Source organism: Quercus lobata, chromosome 11, assembly GCF_001633185.2.
Source record: "Quercus lobata isolate SW786 chromosome 11, ValleyOak3.0 Primary Assembly, whole genome shotgun sequence".
Lineage (NCBI taxonomy): Eukaryota > Viridiplantae > Streptophyta > Magnoliopsida > Fagales > Fagaceae > Quercus > Quercus lobata.
The window spans coordinates 2,346,377-2,366,354 of NC_044914.1; the positions used below are offsets into that span (position 1 = coordinate 2,346,377).

Genomic DNA, 19,978 nt, shown 5'->3' on the forward strand with positions numbered 1-19,978 from the left:
AATAAAACCTAAGATTCCACCGAGCCAAATTCTTGAATATATTCATGATGATTGAAGAAGACCATTGCGGGTATGTGAAACAGTTCAAAAAGAGTTTTATAATATTATCTTTGTATGTAGACCATATTTTGTTGATAGGAAATGACAAAGAAGTGATCAGTGTCACTAAAGGTTGATTTTCCTCTACATTTGAAATGAAGGGCATGTGTGAAGAATAATATATTCTTAGAGTTAAAATATTTAGAGATTATTCAAACAGAATTCTTGGTTTGGCTTAACAGGTTAACATTAGGAAAATTCCTAACGCTTTAAAATTCATAATTATAAACCCATCGATACTCCTATTTACAAAAGTGAGGCCTTAAGCTTAAAAATGTGTCCTAAAGCCTATGAAGAAAGACGAGATGGTTCGAGTTCCATATTCTAGTATTGTGGGTGGAGTGGTGTACACCATGATGTGAACTGGGCCAAATATATGTTATGTAGTTGACTTATTCAATATATTCCAATCAAATTCTAGACTTGTTGAAAAAAAAGCAGTCGAGAATTCTCTAACATCTCTGTGGAATGGTGAATTACTCACTCTTTTACCTGGGTAGAAACTACACTTTGTCGGCTATAGTGGTGCAGATTGGGGTAATGATCTAGACAAGTATAAATCCATGATAGGATATGCTTTTTTTTTTTTTTTTTCCTTGTAAAGGGGAAATTTGCTGGAGTAGTAAAAAGCATTCATGCATAGCTCTATCTACTAAGGACACAAAATATATTGTGCTTATAGCAACATTGCAGAGGGAGTTTGGTTGATGCGATTTTTTCATTAGGTAGACGTGGTTTTAGATGCTGATAATCCTGTGATTATATATTGTGGCATTTAATAAGTCACACTTTTAGTATAGAATGATTTATTTTTAATCACTATGATTTGTTTTTCATTCATGGTGTGTTATTGAAGGGATCACCTTTGCAAGCACACACATCTATCATGTTTTTGTTTTTTTGTTCGATTGTGAAAGGATATGACGATAGGTTCAGATCAGCTCACTAACACAAGCGATTGCCTCTGGCACTTCAGTAGCAAGCAATGACAAGGTACATTATGTTATTTGACACTTATGTAGTGAATGAGGTTAGTTGACATGAATGTTTTTCTTCTAACAAACACCAGCTTCAAAAACATTTTGTACATAAGAGACAATTAATAATACTTATAAAAATCATGTTCGTTTGTGAGATTAATAAAAGAAAAGGCATGCAAATAAATATTATGTAAAATTTTACTTTCTGCATGTATATACTTTTTTTTTAAAGACAAATAAATTCAATCCCAAGACATGTGGTGGTGTTAATGTCTTCATATATTAGTTTATTTACTTATTTATTTATAAAATGTATTGAAAAATGTAACATAAAATAAATTATTTGGATGGACTTAAATTTAAAGTATTTAATCCCAAATTACTATGTAAGTGAAATGAGAAGACCTATAAAGGCCAATGAGGTGGAAGCAGACATTAAGATCATAGCGGAGTTGGTTCTTGAACTTGGCAATACAAGGATAACGGAAGGAGATTGGGAAGAAGCAGATTGTGCGATAAAAGCAAACGTTGGTTATGTCCTTGGAGGTGATCTATATGGGAGAGTATATGGAGGTGTTTGTAGATCATAGTACACCATGATGGTGGATGTGTAAGTGGGGAGGGTCATAATGATGATGAGGAGGAGGAGGAAAAGGAGTGACCACATGAATTGCATTAAATTGTACCTAAAGAAATAAATCATTTTTTTAGTAGACCCTCCATACATTTTCAAAGATGGGTTGGAAATGTTTAAGAGAATAATTGACCATTGATGCATTTTCTTATGTAATTGCTACCAAAAACTAAATTAAATGGGTTAGTTGATTTTTTTTTTTTTAATTTTAAATATTAGTGTATGTTTGTGTATATAAATAAAGGGACTAATTTTATCAATTTTGTTCACTAAAATTACACTTTGCCACCCTTAACAATATTATTGATCATTTTAAGAATAATGCTACAGTCATAAACTCTTTTTACAATATTTTTAAAAATTATTATTGAGGTAGTATATTCTTACTAGTTTGCATATCTAGGCCTACCATTTGTATCAATTTTTTAATTTATCAATAATCACTCACCACATTAGCAATTTATAAAAGAAATTATAAAAAAATTTATAGTTCTAGCATTTTTCTCCTCTTATAGGTCATTAAAAAATTTTATAGATCTAAAATTTAAAATAAAACATACAACCCAAAAAAACTAATCCAACAAAAAAAAAAATACCAATAGCAAAACTAAAACAAATTAAGTCTAACTCACCATTTTTTCCCAAAACAAACAACTTGAAACTTTAAAAAATTTTAAACAAATTAAATAATTTTGTCTTTACACAACAATAGAAGCAAGCATTATCAAAGACAACAACAACAACAACAACAACAAAAAACCCTCAGTGGCTAAGCAAGAGCGGAAATGCCACAAGTAACCAGTAACAAAACCATCCCACTCCCCCCCTTATCTCCAAGTCGTAACTCTATCCCTAACTCAATCACTAAGGAACACACCACAAATTTATAAGGTTAGGGTTGAGAGTAGTCAACACTCGGTCAAAGTCAAAGAATCAACTGAAACCTTATGTGCAAAAATCTGAGTAATCCTTACTAGATTAGGTTCAAAGTTATGGTACAAAAACGTATTATTGTAGGACATCCATCCCCCTTTGATTCAAAGATCAACCTCACTAATATTCATTAGTCATACTTAGGAAAGGAATAAACTAACCCTAAATCAAAATTATGCCGAAAGAACTAAAACTAACGAAAACTAAAATCCATCACAAATTATGTCAAAATTATGAAGGATAATGTACCTTACGAAATTAATAGCATTTTCATTTTACATTCATCAATTTTTCTAGAATATTATTTTCAGATATTCTATGCATTTCTTCATCGAGGCATTTATTATAACAATTATTATATAACTCGCGCATATGCATGCACGGTACAATTTTAAAAAATTACAATTATACACATATATGGATTTAAATTATAATTTTACTCTTTCTTTTTTTCTTTTTTTGTTTATTGAGTTTTTGATGATTTATTTATATTAAACTCTTTGTCTTTTGCACCTCATTAACTCACCTAGAACAAAATTAAAAAAACTTAAATAGGACATGTAATGCAAAATTAGATAACAATTGAAATTCAATTTGAAACCTAATTGAATTTTCTCTCAACTTTACCTATTAATATATATGTTAGGAAAAGCAAAGGACATGCCAAGCTCAGCTCCTTTAAGTTTCTTTTTGCACTTCCTATTGCATAGTTTTCGTATTTTTCTTGCCAACTCTAATAAAGGGTCAAATTTTTTAACTTGGGAATTTTTCTTCTTATTTTTCGCATCATTTTGTGACGTTTCGGACCAAAGAGAAGGGGGAAGCAGAAAGGGGGCTGGAGAGGGGGGATGATAGGAAGAAAGACTAGAAAAGGAAGAGTTGTTGGCCAGCACGACGATTTGAACAATGATTGACACCATTATCATCACATTAAGTAGTTTCATAACCATTTTATCTTTAACCTTGCTCGCTCTTGTACAATCTTTGGAATTATAGCATGAAACCATAATATATAGCCTTAAAATTTTTAATTAATCATGTAAGAGTTGTAAGAAAATTCCAAGTTATACACCATAAAATTTTAAATTCTATTTTAAAAAGATCCTATGGCCAAACATCGAAGATAGGTTGGGAGATAGTGAAAGTTTTGGTATATTTTAATGTCTTTTGCTTTAGGAAAAGGTCATGCATAATTATAAGTCTGTAATTCAATTGATTAGAATTTGAAAATTTCTTGTTTAACTATAAAGTGTGCAATTTGGAAAAGGTCATGGATTGGTGAAATAAAATAATTTATTTCCTCCATTGGTTTAATATTCACAACCCTTTGAAAGGTCATGCCAAAAATACAAGAAACCGAAAAACAAAATAGTAATAATATTCAAGGGCACTAAAATAAGCACACAAAAGTTCCCAAATCACAAAAGGAAAAGGCAAAAATAGCCCATATATATATATATAACTCACAATCACATATGCTTTCATCCTTAAAAAAAAAAAATCAACCAAAATATAAAGTGGATAGAATTAGATAGTTTGTTTCTGAAAATGACTCGGTGAAAGGAAATTGAAAGGTCATGCCAAAAAAACGTAAAATAAAAATTGTTTTCAAAGGCCTATTTGGTTGGTTAGTTCTAACCAGCATTTTCACATTTTAAACAATCTTTCACACATTTTAACACACTTTTTTACTCACACGTATATCAAAAACACTCAAACTAGCCAACCAAACAGACCCAAAATGCAAAGGAAATTGAAAATAGATACTGGCTCATGCAGTTTCTAGTTAATTTTAAGGCCCAATGAAAACATGGAAAAAACAGTTTGAAAGGTCACACTTTAATGAACCTGCGCTCTGTTCGAACCACATTGCCAACATAATTAACATAGGTTTCTATGCTTTTCTCTCTCTCTCTTTTTTTTTTTTTTTTTTTTTTTCTCATACAAGAGGGGCTTCTTTTTCACATTTCAGGAACCATGGCTCTCTCTCTCTCTCTCCAAATTTAACTAATTTTTGTGTGATTGAATACATCTAGTTGACCTTCATCATTTAGCCACTTGCCTCCATGTACTTAAAGCCTATATTAATATTGGTTTGTCGAAATTATCATTTTGATCCTTATATTTTGAAGTCATTTTTAATTTGGTCTTCAGTTTTTCCCAGCAAATAATTTGGTCATTATTATTTTTAACTTGCAATCAAGTTATTTTTAACTAAGATGATGACATAGAGTCTTAGAAATTAACTTAACAACAAGTTAAAAATTACAGGAACTCAATTGACTGTTAGGAAAAAGTGAGGAATAAATTGAGAGGGATCCCAAAATATAGGGACAAAAATGGTATTTTTTCGCCTTTTGTTGGAAATTTATTGGGGCACTTACATGGTAGTAGCTCATTGGGCCATGGTGCTGAATATCAAAATAAGAGGTTGACTCTAGTGGCTGTAGCTAGGAAATGAGGAAGTGGGTGATGGGATTATGCTTGGAACCTAACTAAATGGTTAGAAAATGTAAAGATTGGTGGCTATCATCACCATATTTAAATGGCTCATAAGCTAAAATTTCATGCTTTCCTTTCCTTTCTTTCTTTATAATTACATGTTTTTTTAGCATAGTCTATGCTGTGAGTTTTGGTGTTCATCTGCTGGTCCGTTAACCCTAAATGCCAATAAACATGTACTTGTGTTTGAAAATTTTAAGTCTTTTATTGATGCTTGCAAGTTATTTGAGATAAATCTTCTGGCAACTAGTGTTAGCTTGAAGTGATTATCTAATTTCATAGATAAGCGTCTGGGTAGGGATGTTCATGATGCAGTGTAGTGCGGTTTTTGGTCATTTTTAGCAACGCACTTTGCGATACTGTTTAGCCAAAACATTAACTGCACCCACCTTATTTTTGCAGTTACATGTGCGGTGCGATGCGGTGCTGTAATACCCAGAGAAAAAAAAAAAAAAAAAAAGGATTTAAAAGGAGGGGTATTTAAGTGATTTTTTGTGGAGCCAATTTTATAATTTATACTTATAAGGGAGTTTTTAAAAAATAAGGTTGAAACCCTAACTATATATAAGCTTATTAAGTTTTGAGAGAGGTGACTACCTAAGAATCTCTTCTTGTCAAATCTAAGTTTTATTTAGAATTAAAGCATTTTTTTTATATGAGTATTCTGGCCAATAGTGATACTATTTAAATATTCACGAGTTATAATGATGCAAACGTATAAAAGTTTAGATTTCTTTTTTTGTAAACTGGACGTACTTGCAGATTTTTCTACCTCGGTATTGTGATTTTTTTTCCTATGCCTACTGTTGTGTCATGCGTGTAAGTGTAGATAGAAGTTGCACAAGGTGAGGCATGGTGAATCCAGTTTTGCACAAGTTTCTGGAGTCCTTGCACCGAATTTTGGATTTGGTGAATAGGAAAAACCATGGTCTAGATTTGAAGTTTTTGACAAAAAAAAAAAAAAGAGAGAGAGCACACGTATAGAAGATAGATCTAGGTGTCCTTTTCAAATTGACTTTTGACCATTTATGGCTATGGGTATAACATATTATATAGGCTTTATTCCTAGGGAATTATTACATTATGAAGTAAATGAAATATATGTTATGAATATGTAGAATTTTTGGTGTGAGATAACAGTAGACAGTTGTTGGATATTTTAGTAGTTTCCCTTTTGACTGGGATCTTTTATAATTTTTCTTAAATTATTTAATTTTTGAGTAAATGGTGCTTGTAAATTATTTAGGTGATATCTAAGGATTTTAGAGAAAGTGTTAGGGAGAAGTTTTTTTTTGTAGTGAACTAGTTGAGGTAAGTAACCTTATTCTAATTGGTTTTATTATACGTATTTTAACTACTGAAAATTGTTTACAGATGTTACAATTTTATTTCTATTGTATCAATGATTTCAAGTAAAGAATTATCATAAATATATCTGATTACTGAATATATGATGTATCTTATTTAATTGTTTTTAGCTATATTGATTCAAAGTAAAGAATAAGGAATTTTCACAAATACATATGAGCATTGAATATAAGAATTATTTTATTTAATTTTTTTTTTTGCTATATTGATTTAAAGTAAGAATATAGAAATATCACAAATATATTTGAATATTGAATATATGATTATATATATACGTATTTCAATAAGATATATTTTTGTTAGAAACTATGATTTCATATATATGATTATGGACAATTTGACTATGAATTGATTCTGATACCCAAACCAATGAGGGTTATTCATTGGTACTCTGATACCCAGCCAATAGGGGTTATTCATTGGTATTTTGATACCCAAACCAATGGGGGTTATTCATTGGTATTTTGATACCCAGCCAATGGGGGTTATTCATTGATACTCTGATGTCCAGTCACGGGGATATAGCGTGACCATAGTCATAAGATTGTAAAGAATATGAATTACGTTTGAATATCTGACTATTTTGAGTCCTTAAAACTACATATGTGATTTTGGAAATGTTTGAGTATTTGGTCTATTTTGAGTCACTAAAACTGCTTATGTGTTTTTGGAACCTATTGTAAGTTATAGTTTTTGATATATTTGTAAGATTAAAGTATGTGACCTATGTGCAACTTATTATTTTAAGACTATGAAACTTCTTCAGTTATTTTGATAACACATAGTATATTATAACTTTTGAAAACACATATTACATCTTATACTTTACAGATCTATTGCTTGATACAACTTTTTAGGAATTTGGTTACTTATTGAGTTGTCAACTCACCCCCTTTTTCCCCTCCAGTTTCAGATTGTGAAGAATACCAAGTTTTGAGAGTTTTGACGTTGTGTTATGAGGAGGAAAAGAAGTTTAGTGATTTTGGGATTGGATGGTCTTCTAATAGTTTTATATTTCTTTTGGACAATTGGCATTATGTACATGAGGTTTGGATTTTTTTCCTATTAAAATATTGGAGATCTATTCATAAAGAAATTGTTGAGGTACTTTGGATTTATTTGTTTTTAATTTTTGAGGATAAATTTTAGTTGCTAAAAAAGCCTTGCACACTTGTAGGGTGCTTACTTTATAAGCGTGTGGCGGTTGTCACGTGCCTATCTCTATAGTTGAGTTCAGGGTGTGACAATTTTAATGGTATCAGAGCTTAGGTTATGATCTTGCAGACTCTATACTAGGATTTGATTTGGAATAAAGTTGGTGCACTAGGAATTATGGATTTATCATTGTTTATGAAGGTTATTAGGTCATAGATAGTGTTGTTTTGATGACTTGATGAGAAGTGTAAGGGAGGTTCCATCATATGATGATTTGTTAGGTCATATTTGAAGGATTTGATATTATGTCTATGTGGTTATGCATACGAGGCTTATAAATACAAAAAAGGAGGATTTTAATTTATATACTTCTATGATCTTATACTGTATTAAGTGGGTGTATTTTATTCTTGAAAATTTTGTAATTGATCAGATTGGTTATTAAAACATCTTCTTCTTATTAAAAGGAAAAGTGAGTGAGAAAAGAACAAGCAAAGGAAATATTACTGTTGTTTTGTGACTGATCTTTTGGAAACTCATTTGATAGTTTTGCCTAATATAGTCGACCTACCTAAGGTTAGTTTGATCTGTAGGAGATTTTCATAGGTTTAATTATTGAATGATAGTTTACTATATGCCCTATTCAAAACTTGGAGCACTTTTAGGGAATTGGAAATTGCAGAACTCTATTTAGGGGTTAAGTTTTGATGTTAGAGCTACGCTTCCTTGATTTTAGTTTATATGGAGTTAGGAAATTAATAGAAAGTTCGTAGTGTGAAGGGAAAATTAAATTGTGGTTGTTGAAGTTCACATTATATAATATGTTATTATATAAATTCTGAGGGTGTTTAAAAAATTCAGCAATATATCGATGGACTTCTTTGGATTCTAATGTTAAGGACCGACCTTCTTTTGGATCATTATTCTTGTTAGCGTTGACCTACATGGGTTACCATAGCCTAACTTATGTGTGAGGTAGTCCCTAAATGTTTTTGAGACATGTTTTGTTACTTAGAAGTTTGAGGTCCTAATTTTTCTTTCTATGGACTTGGAGGATTGTTTAATATCCTGGGGAGTAAGTTTTGATGCCAAAAATGTAATTCTTTGAATTTAACTGATAAGAGTTAATGGATTGGCTCAATAGAAAATGAGGTGGATAGAACACAAGTACATGGTAGTATTGAATTGGACTAGTGATCCATATTTTTGATTGGATATTGAAGGAGTTGGGATGGCAAGAGATTTTATTTTGAAAGGCTACTACAAGTTGAATTATAGTTCATTGTGGTACCTTTGTTTTATATCGACAAGTGGTTAATAATATAAAGTTGCATTGTACTCTAAGTTCTAGGCTGCTGGGAAATAGTATTTGCTAGTAAAAAAAAGGGGGGGGGGGGTGTTTGAGATACTTCATGGACTATTCCCTTCTAGCTGATGTATACTTAGAGACTTGTTTTCATAATAGGCAATGTAATTATAAAGAATCCATCTCTTCAATGAGTTCCAACCCAAGTATCATCTAGAGGTTAAAGGTGAATAAATATTACTTATTTGTGAAGATAATTTATGATTAAGATAGACGTTCGATGACAGACCCTTATATCAATGCTCAATAGATTATTTATGGAGATTTTGGAATTTCTTTTTCTTACAATACTTGAGGAAGAAAAGATATAGTGATATACGAATATGTTGTAAATTAGTTTTGAACTTAGGAAGGATTGGAACATTGGATGCACTACTTAATTTTGAGGTATAGAATTAAATGGATGCTAGCATTCAATGGTCTATGGTGAATCTCAAAATTGTGGATTTCCCTTGTTGTAATTTTTGGAGACTAATTAGGCCTTGGAATTTTGTTGAAATTAATGATTGATGGAAAATCAGTTATTGGGGTTAATCTAAACGAATGGGCCTTGGAACTTTTGTTCATATTGAAAGGAATTTAGAGAGCTATTTAGACTAGAGATATGTAAATCTTTAAAGAATCTTATATTTTTTCATAATATGGTTGTTCTTAAACTATGGGTAATTGAGTGAGAGATTTTATAGTGGTATTGTATTATGCAGCGAAAGCATCATGGCTCCATTTGCTTTGGAAATTTTTATTTTACAAATCTTGGGAAGGAAAAGTCTACGCATATGTTGTGAAATAGTTTTGAACTATGGTGATGAGCGATATATTGTATGGATCAATACAAATGTGGCTTTAGAGTAACGCAGTGGAAGCGTGATAATTGGTTCAGTTTGTGGTGAATTCAGAGGACTGAATTCTTATAAGTGGGGGAGATTGTAATACACGGAAAAAAAAAAAAGGATTTAAAAGGAGGGGTATTTAAGTGATTTTTTGTGGGGCCAATTTTATAATTTATACTTATAAGGGAGTTTTTAGAAAATAAGGTTGAAACCCTAACTATATATAAACTTATTAAGTTTTGAGAGAGGTGACTATCCAAATTACTCAAGTAGAGAAAGTTTGACAGCACAATGGAGGTAAGAGCCTAAAAATCTCTTCTTGTTAAATCTAAGTTTTATTTAGAATTAAAGTATTTTTTTATATCAATATTCTGGCCAATAGTGATACTATTTAAATATTCAAGAGTTATAATGATGCAAACGTATAAAAGTTTAGATTTCTTTTCTTGTAAACTGGATGTACTTGCAGATTTTTCTACCTCGGTATTGTGATTTTTTTTCCTATGCCCACTATTGTGTCATGCATGTAAGTGTAGATAGAAGTTGCACAAGGTATGGCATGGTAAATCCAGTTTTGCACAAGTTTCTGGAGTCCTTGTAACAAATTTTGGATTTGGTGAATAGGAAAAATCATGGTGTGGACTTGAAGTTTCTGACAAAAAAGAAAAAGAAAAAGAAAAGAAAGAAAGCGAGAGCACACGTATAGAAGATAGATCTAGGTGTCCTTTTCAGATTGACTTTTGACCATTTATGGCTATGGGTATAGCATATTATATAGGCTTTATTCCTAGGGAATTATTACAGTATGAAGTAAATGAAATATATGTTATGAATATGTAGAATTTTTGGTGTGAGATGACAGTAGACAGTTGTTGGATATTTTAGTAGTTTCTCTTTTGGCTGGGATCTTTTATAATTTTTCTTAAATTATTTAATTTTTGAGTAAATGGTGTTTGTAAATTGTTTAGGTGATATCTAAGGATTTTAGAGAAAGTGTTAGAGAGAAGGTTTTTTTTTTTTGGTAGTGAACTAGTTGAGATAAGTAACCTTATCCTAATTGGTTTTATTGTGCGTATTTTAACTACTAAAAATTGTTTACAGACATTACAATTTTATTTCTATTGTATTACTGATTTCAAGTAAAGAATTATCACAAATATATCTGATTATTGAATATATGATGCATCTTATTTAATTGTTTTTAGCTATACTGATTCAAAGTAAAGAATAAGGAATTTTCACAAATACATATGAGCATTGAATATAAGAATTATTTTATTTAATTTTTTTTTTTTTTTTGCTATATTGATTTAAAGTAAGAATATAGAAATATCACAAATATATTTGAATATTGAATATATGATTATATATATATGTATTTGAATAAGATATATTTTTGTTAGAAACTATGATTTTATATATATGATTATGGACAATTTGACTATGAATTGATTCTGATACCCAAACCAATGGGGGTTATTCATTGGTACTCTGATACCCAAACCAATAGGGCTTATTCATTGGTACTCTGATACCCAGCTAATGGGGGTTATTCATTGGTATTCTGATATCCAAACCAATGGGGATTATTCATTGGTACTCTAATACCGAAACCAATGAGGGTTGTTCATTGGTATTCTGATAATTAAATCAATGGGGGTTATTCATTGGTATTTTTATACCCAACCAATGGGGGTTATTCATTGATACTCTGATGCCCAGTCACGGGGATATAGCGTAACCATAGTCATAAGATTGTAAAGAATATGAATTACGTTTGAATATCTGACTATTTTGAGTCCTTAAAACTACATATGTGATTTTGGAAATGTTTAAGTATTTGGTCTATTTTGAGTCACTAAAACTGCTTATGTGTTTTTGGAACCTATTGTAAGTTATAGCTTTTGATATATTTGTAAGATTAAAGTATGTGACCTATGTGCAACTTATTATTTTAAGATTATGAAACTTCTTCAGTTATTTTGATAACACATAGTATATTATAACTTTTGAAAACACATATTACATCTTATACTTTACAGATCTATTGCTTGATAGAACTTTTTAGGACTTTGGTTACCTATTGAGTTGTCAACTCACCCCCTTTTTCCCCTCCAGTTTCAGATTGTGAAGAATATCAAGTTTTGAGAGTTTTGACGTTGTGTTATGAGCAGTAAAAGAAGTTTAGTGATTTTGGGATTGGATGGTCTTCTAATAGTTTTATATTTCTTTTGGACAATTGGCATTATGTACATGAGGTTTGGATTTTTTTCCTATTAAAATATTGGAGATCTATTAAAATAGAGTGCTTACTTTATAAGCGTGCGGCGGTTGTCACATGCCTATCTTTATAGTTGGGTTCGGGGCGTGACAGGTGCGGTTTAGAGTTTAGCCAAAACTATAACCATACTGCACTTCCTTTTTGCGGTCACATGTGCAGTGCAATTGATGCGGTTTGAATGGTTTGAAATCGATATTTTTTTAAATTTTGGGCTTTTCCTACGCTACCCAAAAATAATTTTTCCCTTTATTTTGGACCAAATTTTAAACTATTGAGCTAGTTTTTCTTTATTTTAGGCTAGCTTTTCTAGTCAACACTTGCTAGGGTTATCATTTTTTTTTTTTTTGAAAAATAGGGTTATTAAACTATTAATAATATATTTAATATTATAAAAATATATATATATATATATATTAATATACAGAGTGGGTGCGGTGCGGTGTGGTTTGTGCAGTTTTTTTTTTATAAAACAACAAATCACACTGCACCATGTGGTGTGGTGCGGTGCACTGTTACTTGCGGTGCAGTGCAGTGTGGTTATGCTATTTTGTGGAAGGTTTTGGTGCAATTTTTGTGGTTTAGTGAACACCACTAAGTATGGGGTCTAGAAACGCCTAATTTAATCCAACTTTTTGAAATATCTATATAAGTTAACAATTGAGAGAATGAGAAATTTTATAAAACAACAAACCACACTGCACCATGTGGTGTGGTGCGGTGCACTGTTACTTGTGGTGCAGTGCAGTGTGGTTATGCTATTTTGTGGAAGGTTTTGGTGCAATTTTTGTGGTTTAGTGGACACCACTAAGTATGGGGTCTAGAAACGCCTAATTTAATCCAACTTTTTGAAATATCAATATAAGTTAACAATTGAGAGAATGAGAAATCATAAGTGACTAAATTCCTAAAAATGACTAAGTTGACCTACTAGGCTAAGCAGCAATTCCTAGTAAATTGACATAGACTACTTTGATATAAAGCATCACAAAACAATACATGCAATCTCCATATAAAGCATATTTTTGAACAATTTATCTCAATTAAAGGCCAAGTTACAAAAAATTAAGTAATTTAAGACTTCGAATGGAACAATAAATAAGATCAAACTAAGATTAACAATAACATATCGTATCAAAGTTAAACATATGATTCAAATCACAAGTACATGTATACAAGGAGACATAAACTTACATATATTGGACAATGAGGATCTTTGAACCTCTTGAAAACTTAAATTCCAGCTCTTACCCTCCCTACCCTACAAGAACTTTGTATTTGTGAAATGACTATCACACAAAGGGTGCACGGTAGTTATGTTTGATAGTTATCTATACTACTATTTAAGGGCTTTCCCCTATTTGGATTTCTCAATTTTGATGTCTAAAATGCCCTCATTATACCCACTTGTAAGTTTTCAACTAACAGAGATAAATATATAAATTAAAACTCCTACACTTTAAGACCCACAAACGCACGTATGTTTTACCAATTTCTATCTTACTTTCTATCTCTCATTTTTCTTCAAATTGAACACATTTAGTTTAGTTCCACATCCTCCTTTCTTCTTCTTCTACTTTCTGATTTGGTTTCTAAACCATTTAAACAGATACTGTTAGAGGCTTCAACATTTTTTCAGGTTCTATATTTTGCAAGTTTTTCTTTCTTTTCTTTTCTTTTCTTTTCTTTATCATTAACTTTCTTTGAGTTCTTACCTGCCATGGCTATCAATTACTTACCCGCTGGTGAATGTGATTAGAGATACAAAGTTATTTGACGGTTGCTTATTACCCGTGGCTAACTTAGAAATTTCAAACAAGAGAGTTTGTGCTTAAACTGGCTTCTCCAGAAAGGATATTGGTAAGGCTCTTTCTTTTTCTTTTTGCAAACTCTTTTTTGGGTTGAATTTACGTTATTTCTTTTTTAGAGGATTATGATACTTGGTTTTTTATTTTTTTATTTTTAAATTTGTTTAAGGGTATTATGCTACTTGGTTTCCCAATTTAAATCAAACACAAAATCTTTGACCACTATTATCTTTAATAACATGCACGTCTGCTACTTGGTTTGGTTGGGTTTTTTTTTTTTTTTTTTTTTTTTTTTTTTTTTTTTTTTTTTTTTTTTTTTTTTGAGGGGATTATGATACTTAATTGGTTCCTCAATTTAAAACTAACACAAACTCTTTTTTTTTTTGTTTTTTTATAGGGATTTACGCTAGTTTTTTTTTTTTTTTTTTTTTTTTTTGAGGGTATTACATGCTACTTTTTTTTTTTTTTTTTAGAAGGAATAACTTGAAACATTCTTATTAAACTGCATTACACACTACTTTGTTTCCCAATATCCAAAAAAAAAAAAAAAAAAACTTCTCATTCAAAATGTATCGATAATTGGTTTTCCTATTTAACCCAATAACCTCATCTCTCATCTACTTTCCCGTCATTTTTTATTAATTCAAAGTCATTTAAAATGTTTGTGGATGAAAAGAGTCATTCAAATCCATTGTTGATTAAAGTTTCCTTTTAAAAAAAATTTAAAATACTTGGTTTATTCAAAATAATGAACCCTATCTCTTTTATCTCTTAGGTTGACGTATGCACAAATTTATTAGATTGCATTGAGAAGGTATTGGAATGGAATATTAAATAAGTTCAAATGAGAGACTTTACAAGAATTATTGTATGATTCAAACCTCACATGAAGTGGTTGTTATCTAAGAAATTGTTGTAAAAAAATTTATTTTGTAACAGAAAATATATTTATCATTTGTATAATCCTATGTGAAATTCAATTTACATTTTTTTTTATAATTATTAATTTACTACTCCATAAAAAATGTTACGTACATTTTCTCGGTTTTGAAGGTAGTAAATATATTTGAAATTTAAACTCTTTTTAACTTTTGTTATAAATGTGTAGTACGTGGCTAACTTTTAAGAATAAAACACTACATTTTAGGATTAAAATTGAGCCTTTTACCTTAAAAGGAAAAAAAAAATGGTAGTTGCTAATTTTTTTTATACAAAATAGAAATTCTATTCTAACCTAATCTAAGTGTATATGTGTGTGATGTATGTGAATTTTATTAATATAAGCTCTTTTTAACTTTTTGTTATGTTTGTGTAGTACATGGCTAAATTTTAGGATTGATTTTAGGATTAAATACAACTTGATAACTGTCATAAATAAAAGAACAACAACACAACACCACTAAAAAGAAAAAAAAAAAAAAAAAAAACGTACCACCGCCCACCCTTGGTGCGATGGTCACTCCACAAGTATAAATGCTTGTGGGGTGTGGAGGGTAAAGGCCGAGGTTCAAGTCTCCAGGAGGGAGCTTCACACACATATACACTTAGATTAGGTTAGAGTAGAATTTTATCTTGTAAAAAAAAAAAAAAAAAAAAAAAACAAAACGTGGATGCACATCTAGACCCCTTTCCTTAAAAAAAAAAAAAAAAAAAAAAAAAGACTCTTTTACTGTAAAAGAAAAAAAAAATGGTAGTTTCAAGTATTTATTACGAGATGTGTGCTCTGATTTAATTGGTGGGTAATTTATTTTCCTACCTTTTTTTTTTCTTTTTTCTTTTGCTTTTTCTTTACTCATTTGTTGGACCAGATTCTGATTTGTTTGTGTTTAGATCCAAGTAGCATAGGCATTAGTTTACTGTTAAAAGTATGATTCTGCTGAACGTTTTTTCCAATTTTTGCCACTTTCATCACACACATAGGTTTTCTTTTCGTGATTGGAAAATATAGTAATCTCAAATTATAATAAAACCTAAATGATTAGTTTTTACTAAAAAATTAGAAGAGTTTTTGAGTACTTCTTTTCGTGATTGGAAAATATAGTAATCTCAAATTATAATAAAACCTAAATGATTAGTTTTTACTAAAAAATTAGAAGAGTTTTTGAGTACTCGCTCACGTGCATGCCCAAGGCTAGTTAATTATTATGCTACATGTCTTTATTTGATGAGTTTTTTTAGGCCATGTGTCCCATGTTTGCAAGGATCAAATAACCTCTTTGTAACTCACTGAGATTTCCACATTCTAATTCCAACGTTTTTCTTGGATAATTATATTATGTCATTGCCCCTGTTAGCCTTCTCGTGCTAGTTACGTGCCTTCAGGTCAATTTAAAATAACTACTAATTATGTGTCCCAATGATTTGGGCTTTTCCCTTATGATACAGTGCTTTTGGGCCTCACTTGGATTTAGGCCCTTCCTTGTTACCCCTTTTTTCTGGCCCAATAACTTGAATATGAAAATGCTAAACTAAAATTTAAATAATATAAAAGAAAAAAGAAAAGAAAAGAGAGCAGCTAAAAGATGCAGAATGATCATAATTCATAAAAGAGAAAGGAAATGGGGTGGGATCTGATCATGAGTGGGAACGCAATCCACAACCAAAAAAAAAAAATTGTATGCTGCTATTAATCCAAATAAATTTCTGTTTTCGTTGTTAGAAATTTCTTTTATTATTATTTTCTCCTGCATGCCTACCCATGAATTTTTTTTTTTTTTTTTTCATTCTTAAAATTTTTGGAAATGAAAAATAGAAGCAGTTGTCAAAAATATTACGTCTTTTGGTTGAAAATTGGAAGAGGATGAGCTTAGAAAAGGAAAAATAAAAATTTGTGACATGACCACTTCAAGAAGCTCAAGAAAAGTCTCAAAGTACATTTGCAACTATTTCAAAGATGCTTATGATTTGAGAACAAATCTTTTTTTTTTCATTGTCTAGTTGCTTTGTTTACCATTTTTTTTTTTTCATCCACTTGCACATACACAATATAATTTTTTTGCTAAAAATATGCGTTACTTTTTTGTTTTATTTAATGAAGACGTAATTATAAATTTATAGTAACTTCATTTTACATCATTTTATTCTTCTTCTCAACCAAATAAATAAATTTTCTATCTCTCTACTTTTTCATCTTTCCAATTAAACATGAATGTGAAAAAACTAAATTTATCCTATTAAATTTGTTGTAAAAATGTGATGAACACAAAATTTCTTCTTCAATAAACCTCAGGCCAAAGCAGTCTAATTTATTTGCCCAAAATTTTAAGATGGCTGGCTGGCACTGGTAGTTGGCCCATTATTAACGCGTTATCTTATTGACGGTATATAAGAAGAAAAACTAGCTATGCTTTCGACAAGTCAATGTCGACAAAGACCTTGACCTTAAACTCACACGCCTTTTACTTTTCTAGAAGACCAAAGAAATTTCTTCATGAAAGAAATAGATATTTCTCACCTTATGTTGCATTATAAATACCTATCACAACCTAATTCTTCATCTCACACATTTTATATATTCCTCAAACCTCATTAAGAAAACGGTTGCTCTTAGCTTACAAAAGGGTCTGCTAACTCTCGTTATAGTTGGAATCCTAGCAGCAAATGTGAAGGGTGCTTGTAATTGTGCTGCAAACGAATGTTGCAGCCAATATGACTTTTGTGGCACTACTGCTGAATACTGTGGCGAGGGGTGCAAATCAGGACCTTGTACAACAACTACCAATGATGTTTCAGTCCCTGATATTGTGACAGAAAGCTTTTTCAATGGGATACTTAACCAGGCCCAAGGAGATTGCCCTGGAAAGAGTTTTTACACAAGAGCAGCATTTCTTGATGCTCTTAATTCTTATAATCAGTTTGCCAAGTCTGGTTCTAGTGATGATGGTAAACGTGAGATTGCAGCTTTCTTTGCCCATGTCACACATGAGACTGGAAGTAAGTTCTTGATCCCCTCTCTAACTTTGTTATTATACAATTATATAGAAACATATATAATACTAATAAGCAATTATGGTTGTAGCCTATTCTATAGTTAATATTTCCTCCTATTAATTTATTTTGTTACAGACTATAAATGTTATATATATATATATATATATATGTTGTTTAATTAATGTGATTTATCAAATTAAAATTTAGTTCCTTTCAAAAAAAAAAAAAAAAATTACAATTCAGTTTAATAAGCCTCAACAGAGAATAAAAAGGCAGCATTGGTTTTCCGAAGCTTGAAAACGAAAATAATTAAGATGAAGATACAATTTTTTTTTTTTTTTTTGGGAGCTTTACTTTATATTATGTAGAACCGTATTTCTACCATAATTAATAAACATTTTAAGCAAAATAAGGCAATAAAAATAAATTATCTTAAACAAACAATAGCTTTATAACAGATATTTATATAGTTTTCATAATAGAATGGTATGTACGTATGACTATATATATAAAATCATAGACATGCATATTTGTGCGTAGTGGTCATGTATTTAAGTTACAATTATATTTTTTTTTTCTCAAAAAAAAGAAGTTACAATTATATAACAATAGTGCGATTAGATGGTTTTTATTGATTTTTTATTTTCAGAAGGTAATATAAATAATTTCATCAAAAAGAAATTAAAGTAAATAAAAATGAGAAAATTTATAAGTTTAACCTAAAAATATAGCTAAAAAAATAAGGATTTGACTTACCTCTAGTACTTTTTAAATTAGAATATCATTTTATTTTAATAAGTAACTGTCATATCATCTACCAACTAAATAAAATGTGGAGATTAAAACTTACTATCACTTACTATTGTATATTTAAAACAAAATGACACCTCTACTTAAAAGAGTACCGAAAGTAAACCAAATCCAAAAAAGAAAACCCAAATTTTTTACTTTTTTGGACTTTCCAAAGGCAAAGATATTATTTGCAAGGACTTATACCTGAGAGTTGAAGCAAAATGTTGTTGTTTGGACAGGTTTATGCTATATAGAAGAAAGAGATGTTCCAACAACGGAAAACTACTGTGACACAACCAGGACTGACTATCCATGCAATCCTAGCAAACGATACTATGGTCGTGGACCACTTCAACTAACCTGGAATTACAATTATGGAGCAGCTGGAAATGCAAATCAGTTTGATGGGCTAGGCTCTCCTGAAACTGTTGCCAATGATGCGAATATCTCGTTTAAGACTGCCTTATGGTATTGGATGAGCAATGTTCACCAATCTGTAAGCCAAGGTTTTGGAGCAACAATTCGAGCTATTAATGGTCCTGTTGAATGTGATGGTAAAGAACCTGGAAAAGTTCAGTCTCGAATCCAGTATTACCAACAGTACTGTACTCAATTTGGAGTTGCACCTGGTGATAATCTTTCTTGCTAGGATATTTTTACTAACACTTTTTATTTTTCACCATGTTACAATTTTATTTCTTTAATTGTAACTGAATATTAGATCTTATGTATGAAATAAATGAAAATAATAAAGAGTTAGTTGGGTGCCAACTCTCTGATAATAAAAATTTTTGTTCTCACATGAGAACTTTGAATCAATCTTGCCTAGTCCAAGAGAAGAAGTATAAGGAATGAAAGAAATTTATTTTTTCTATTATGTAGTCGTTGGACCCTTCAATGGAATTGTTAAAAGCAAGGAAGAATGCACTCAAGCTATTAACAGATACAAGACCAGAGATGGAGAACAGGGCAGAGAACAGGGCAGCACTCAAGGAACTGAAATACAAAGAGATTGGATCAGTCCAGAACTATTAGAAGTAATTGAGTCGGTCCCTTATCATGAGCACTTTATTCACATGCATGAAGGAGCCTTGCCACGTGGATAGGAGGTTGACACGTGGATAGAAGGATGACACAAGCAGAAATACAGCTAGCACAAGTGGGACTGTTGTAACCATTTTTCCTCTTTTTACGGAATTAGTTACTTTCCTTTACTTCTACAGATTGTATATATAGATAGCTATAGTGTACAGATTGTATTGTATTCTCATATTCAATCAATAAAGCTCATTCATTCTATTTA

At 30.6% G+C, this 19,978-nt stretch overlaps 1 protein-coding gene across 1 annotated transcript; it reads left to right on the forward strand.

The window, feature by feature from the left end:
* Nucleotides 1-1,474: 1,474 nt before the first annotated feature.
* Nucleotides 1,475-19,494, forward strand: LOC115968481 (endochitinase EP3-like). Its single transcript, XM_031087889.1, has 3 exons — nucleotides 1,475-1,642; nucleotides 17,397-17,886; nucleotides 18,915-19,494. Exons 1-3 carry the CDS (start codon nucleotides 1,475-1,477, stop codon nucleotides 19,322-19,324), a joined length of 1,068 nt encoding a protein of 355 aa, XP_030943749.1. The 3' UTR covers nucleotides 19,325-19,494.
* The last annotated feature ends 484 nt before the right edge of the window (nucleotides 19,495-19,978 follow it).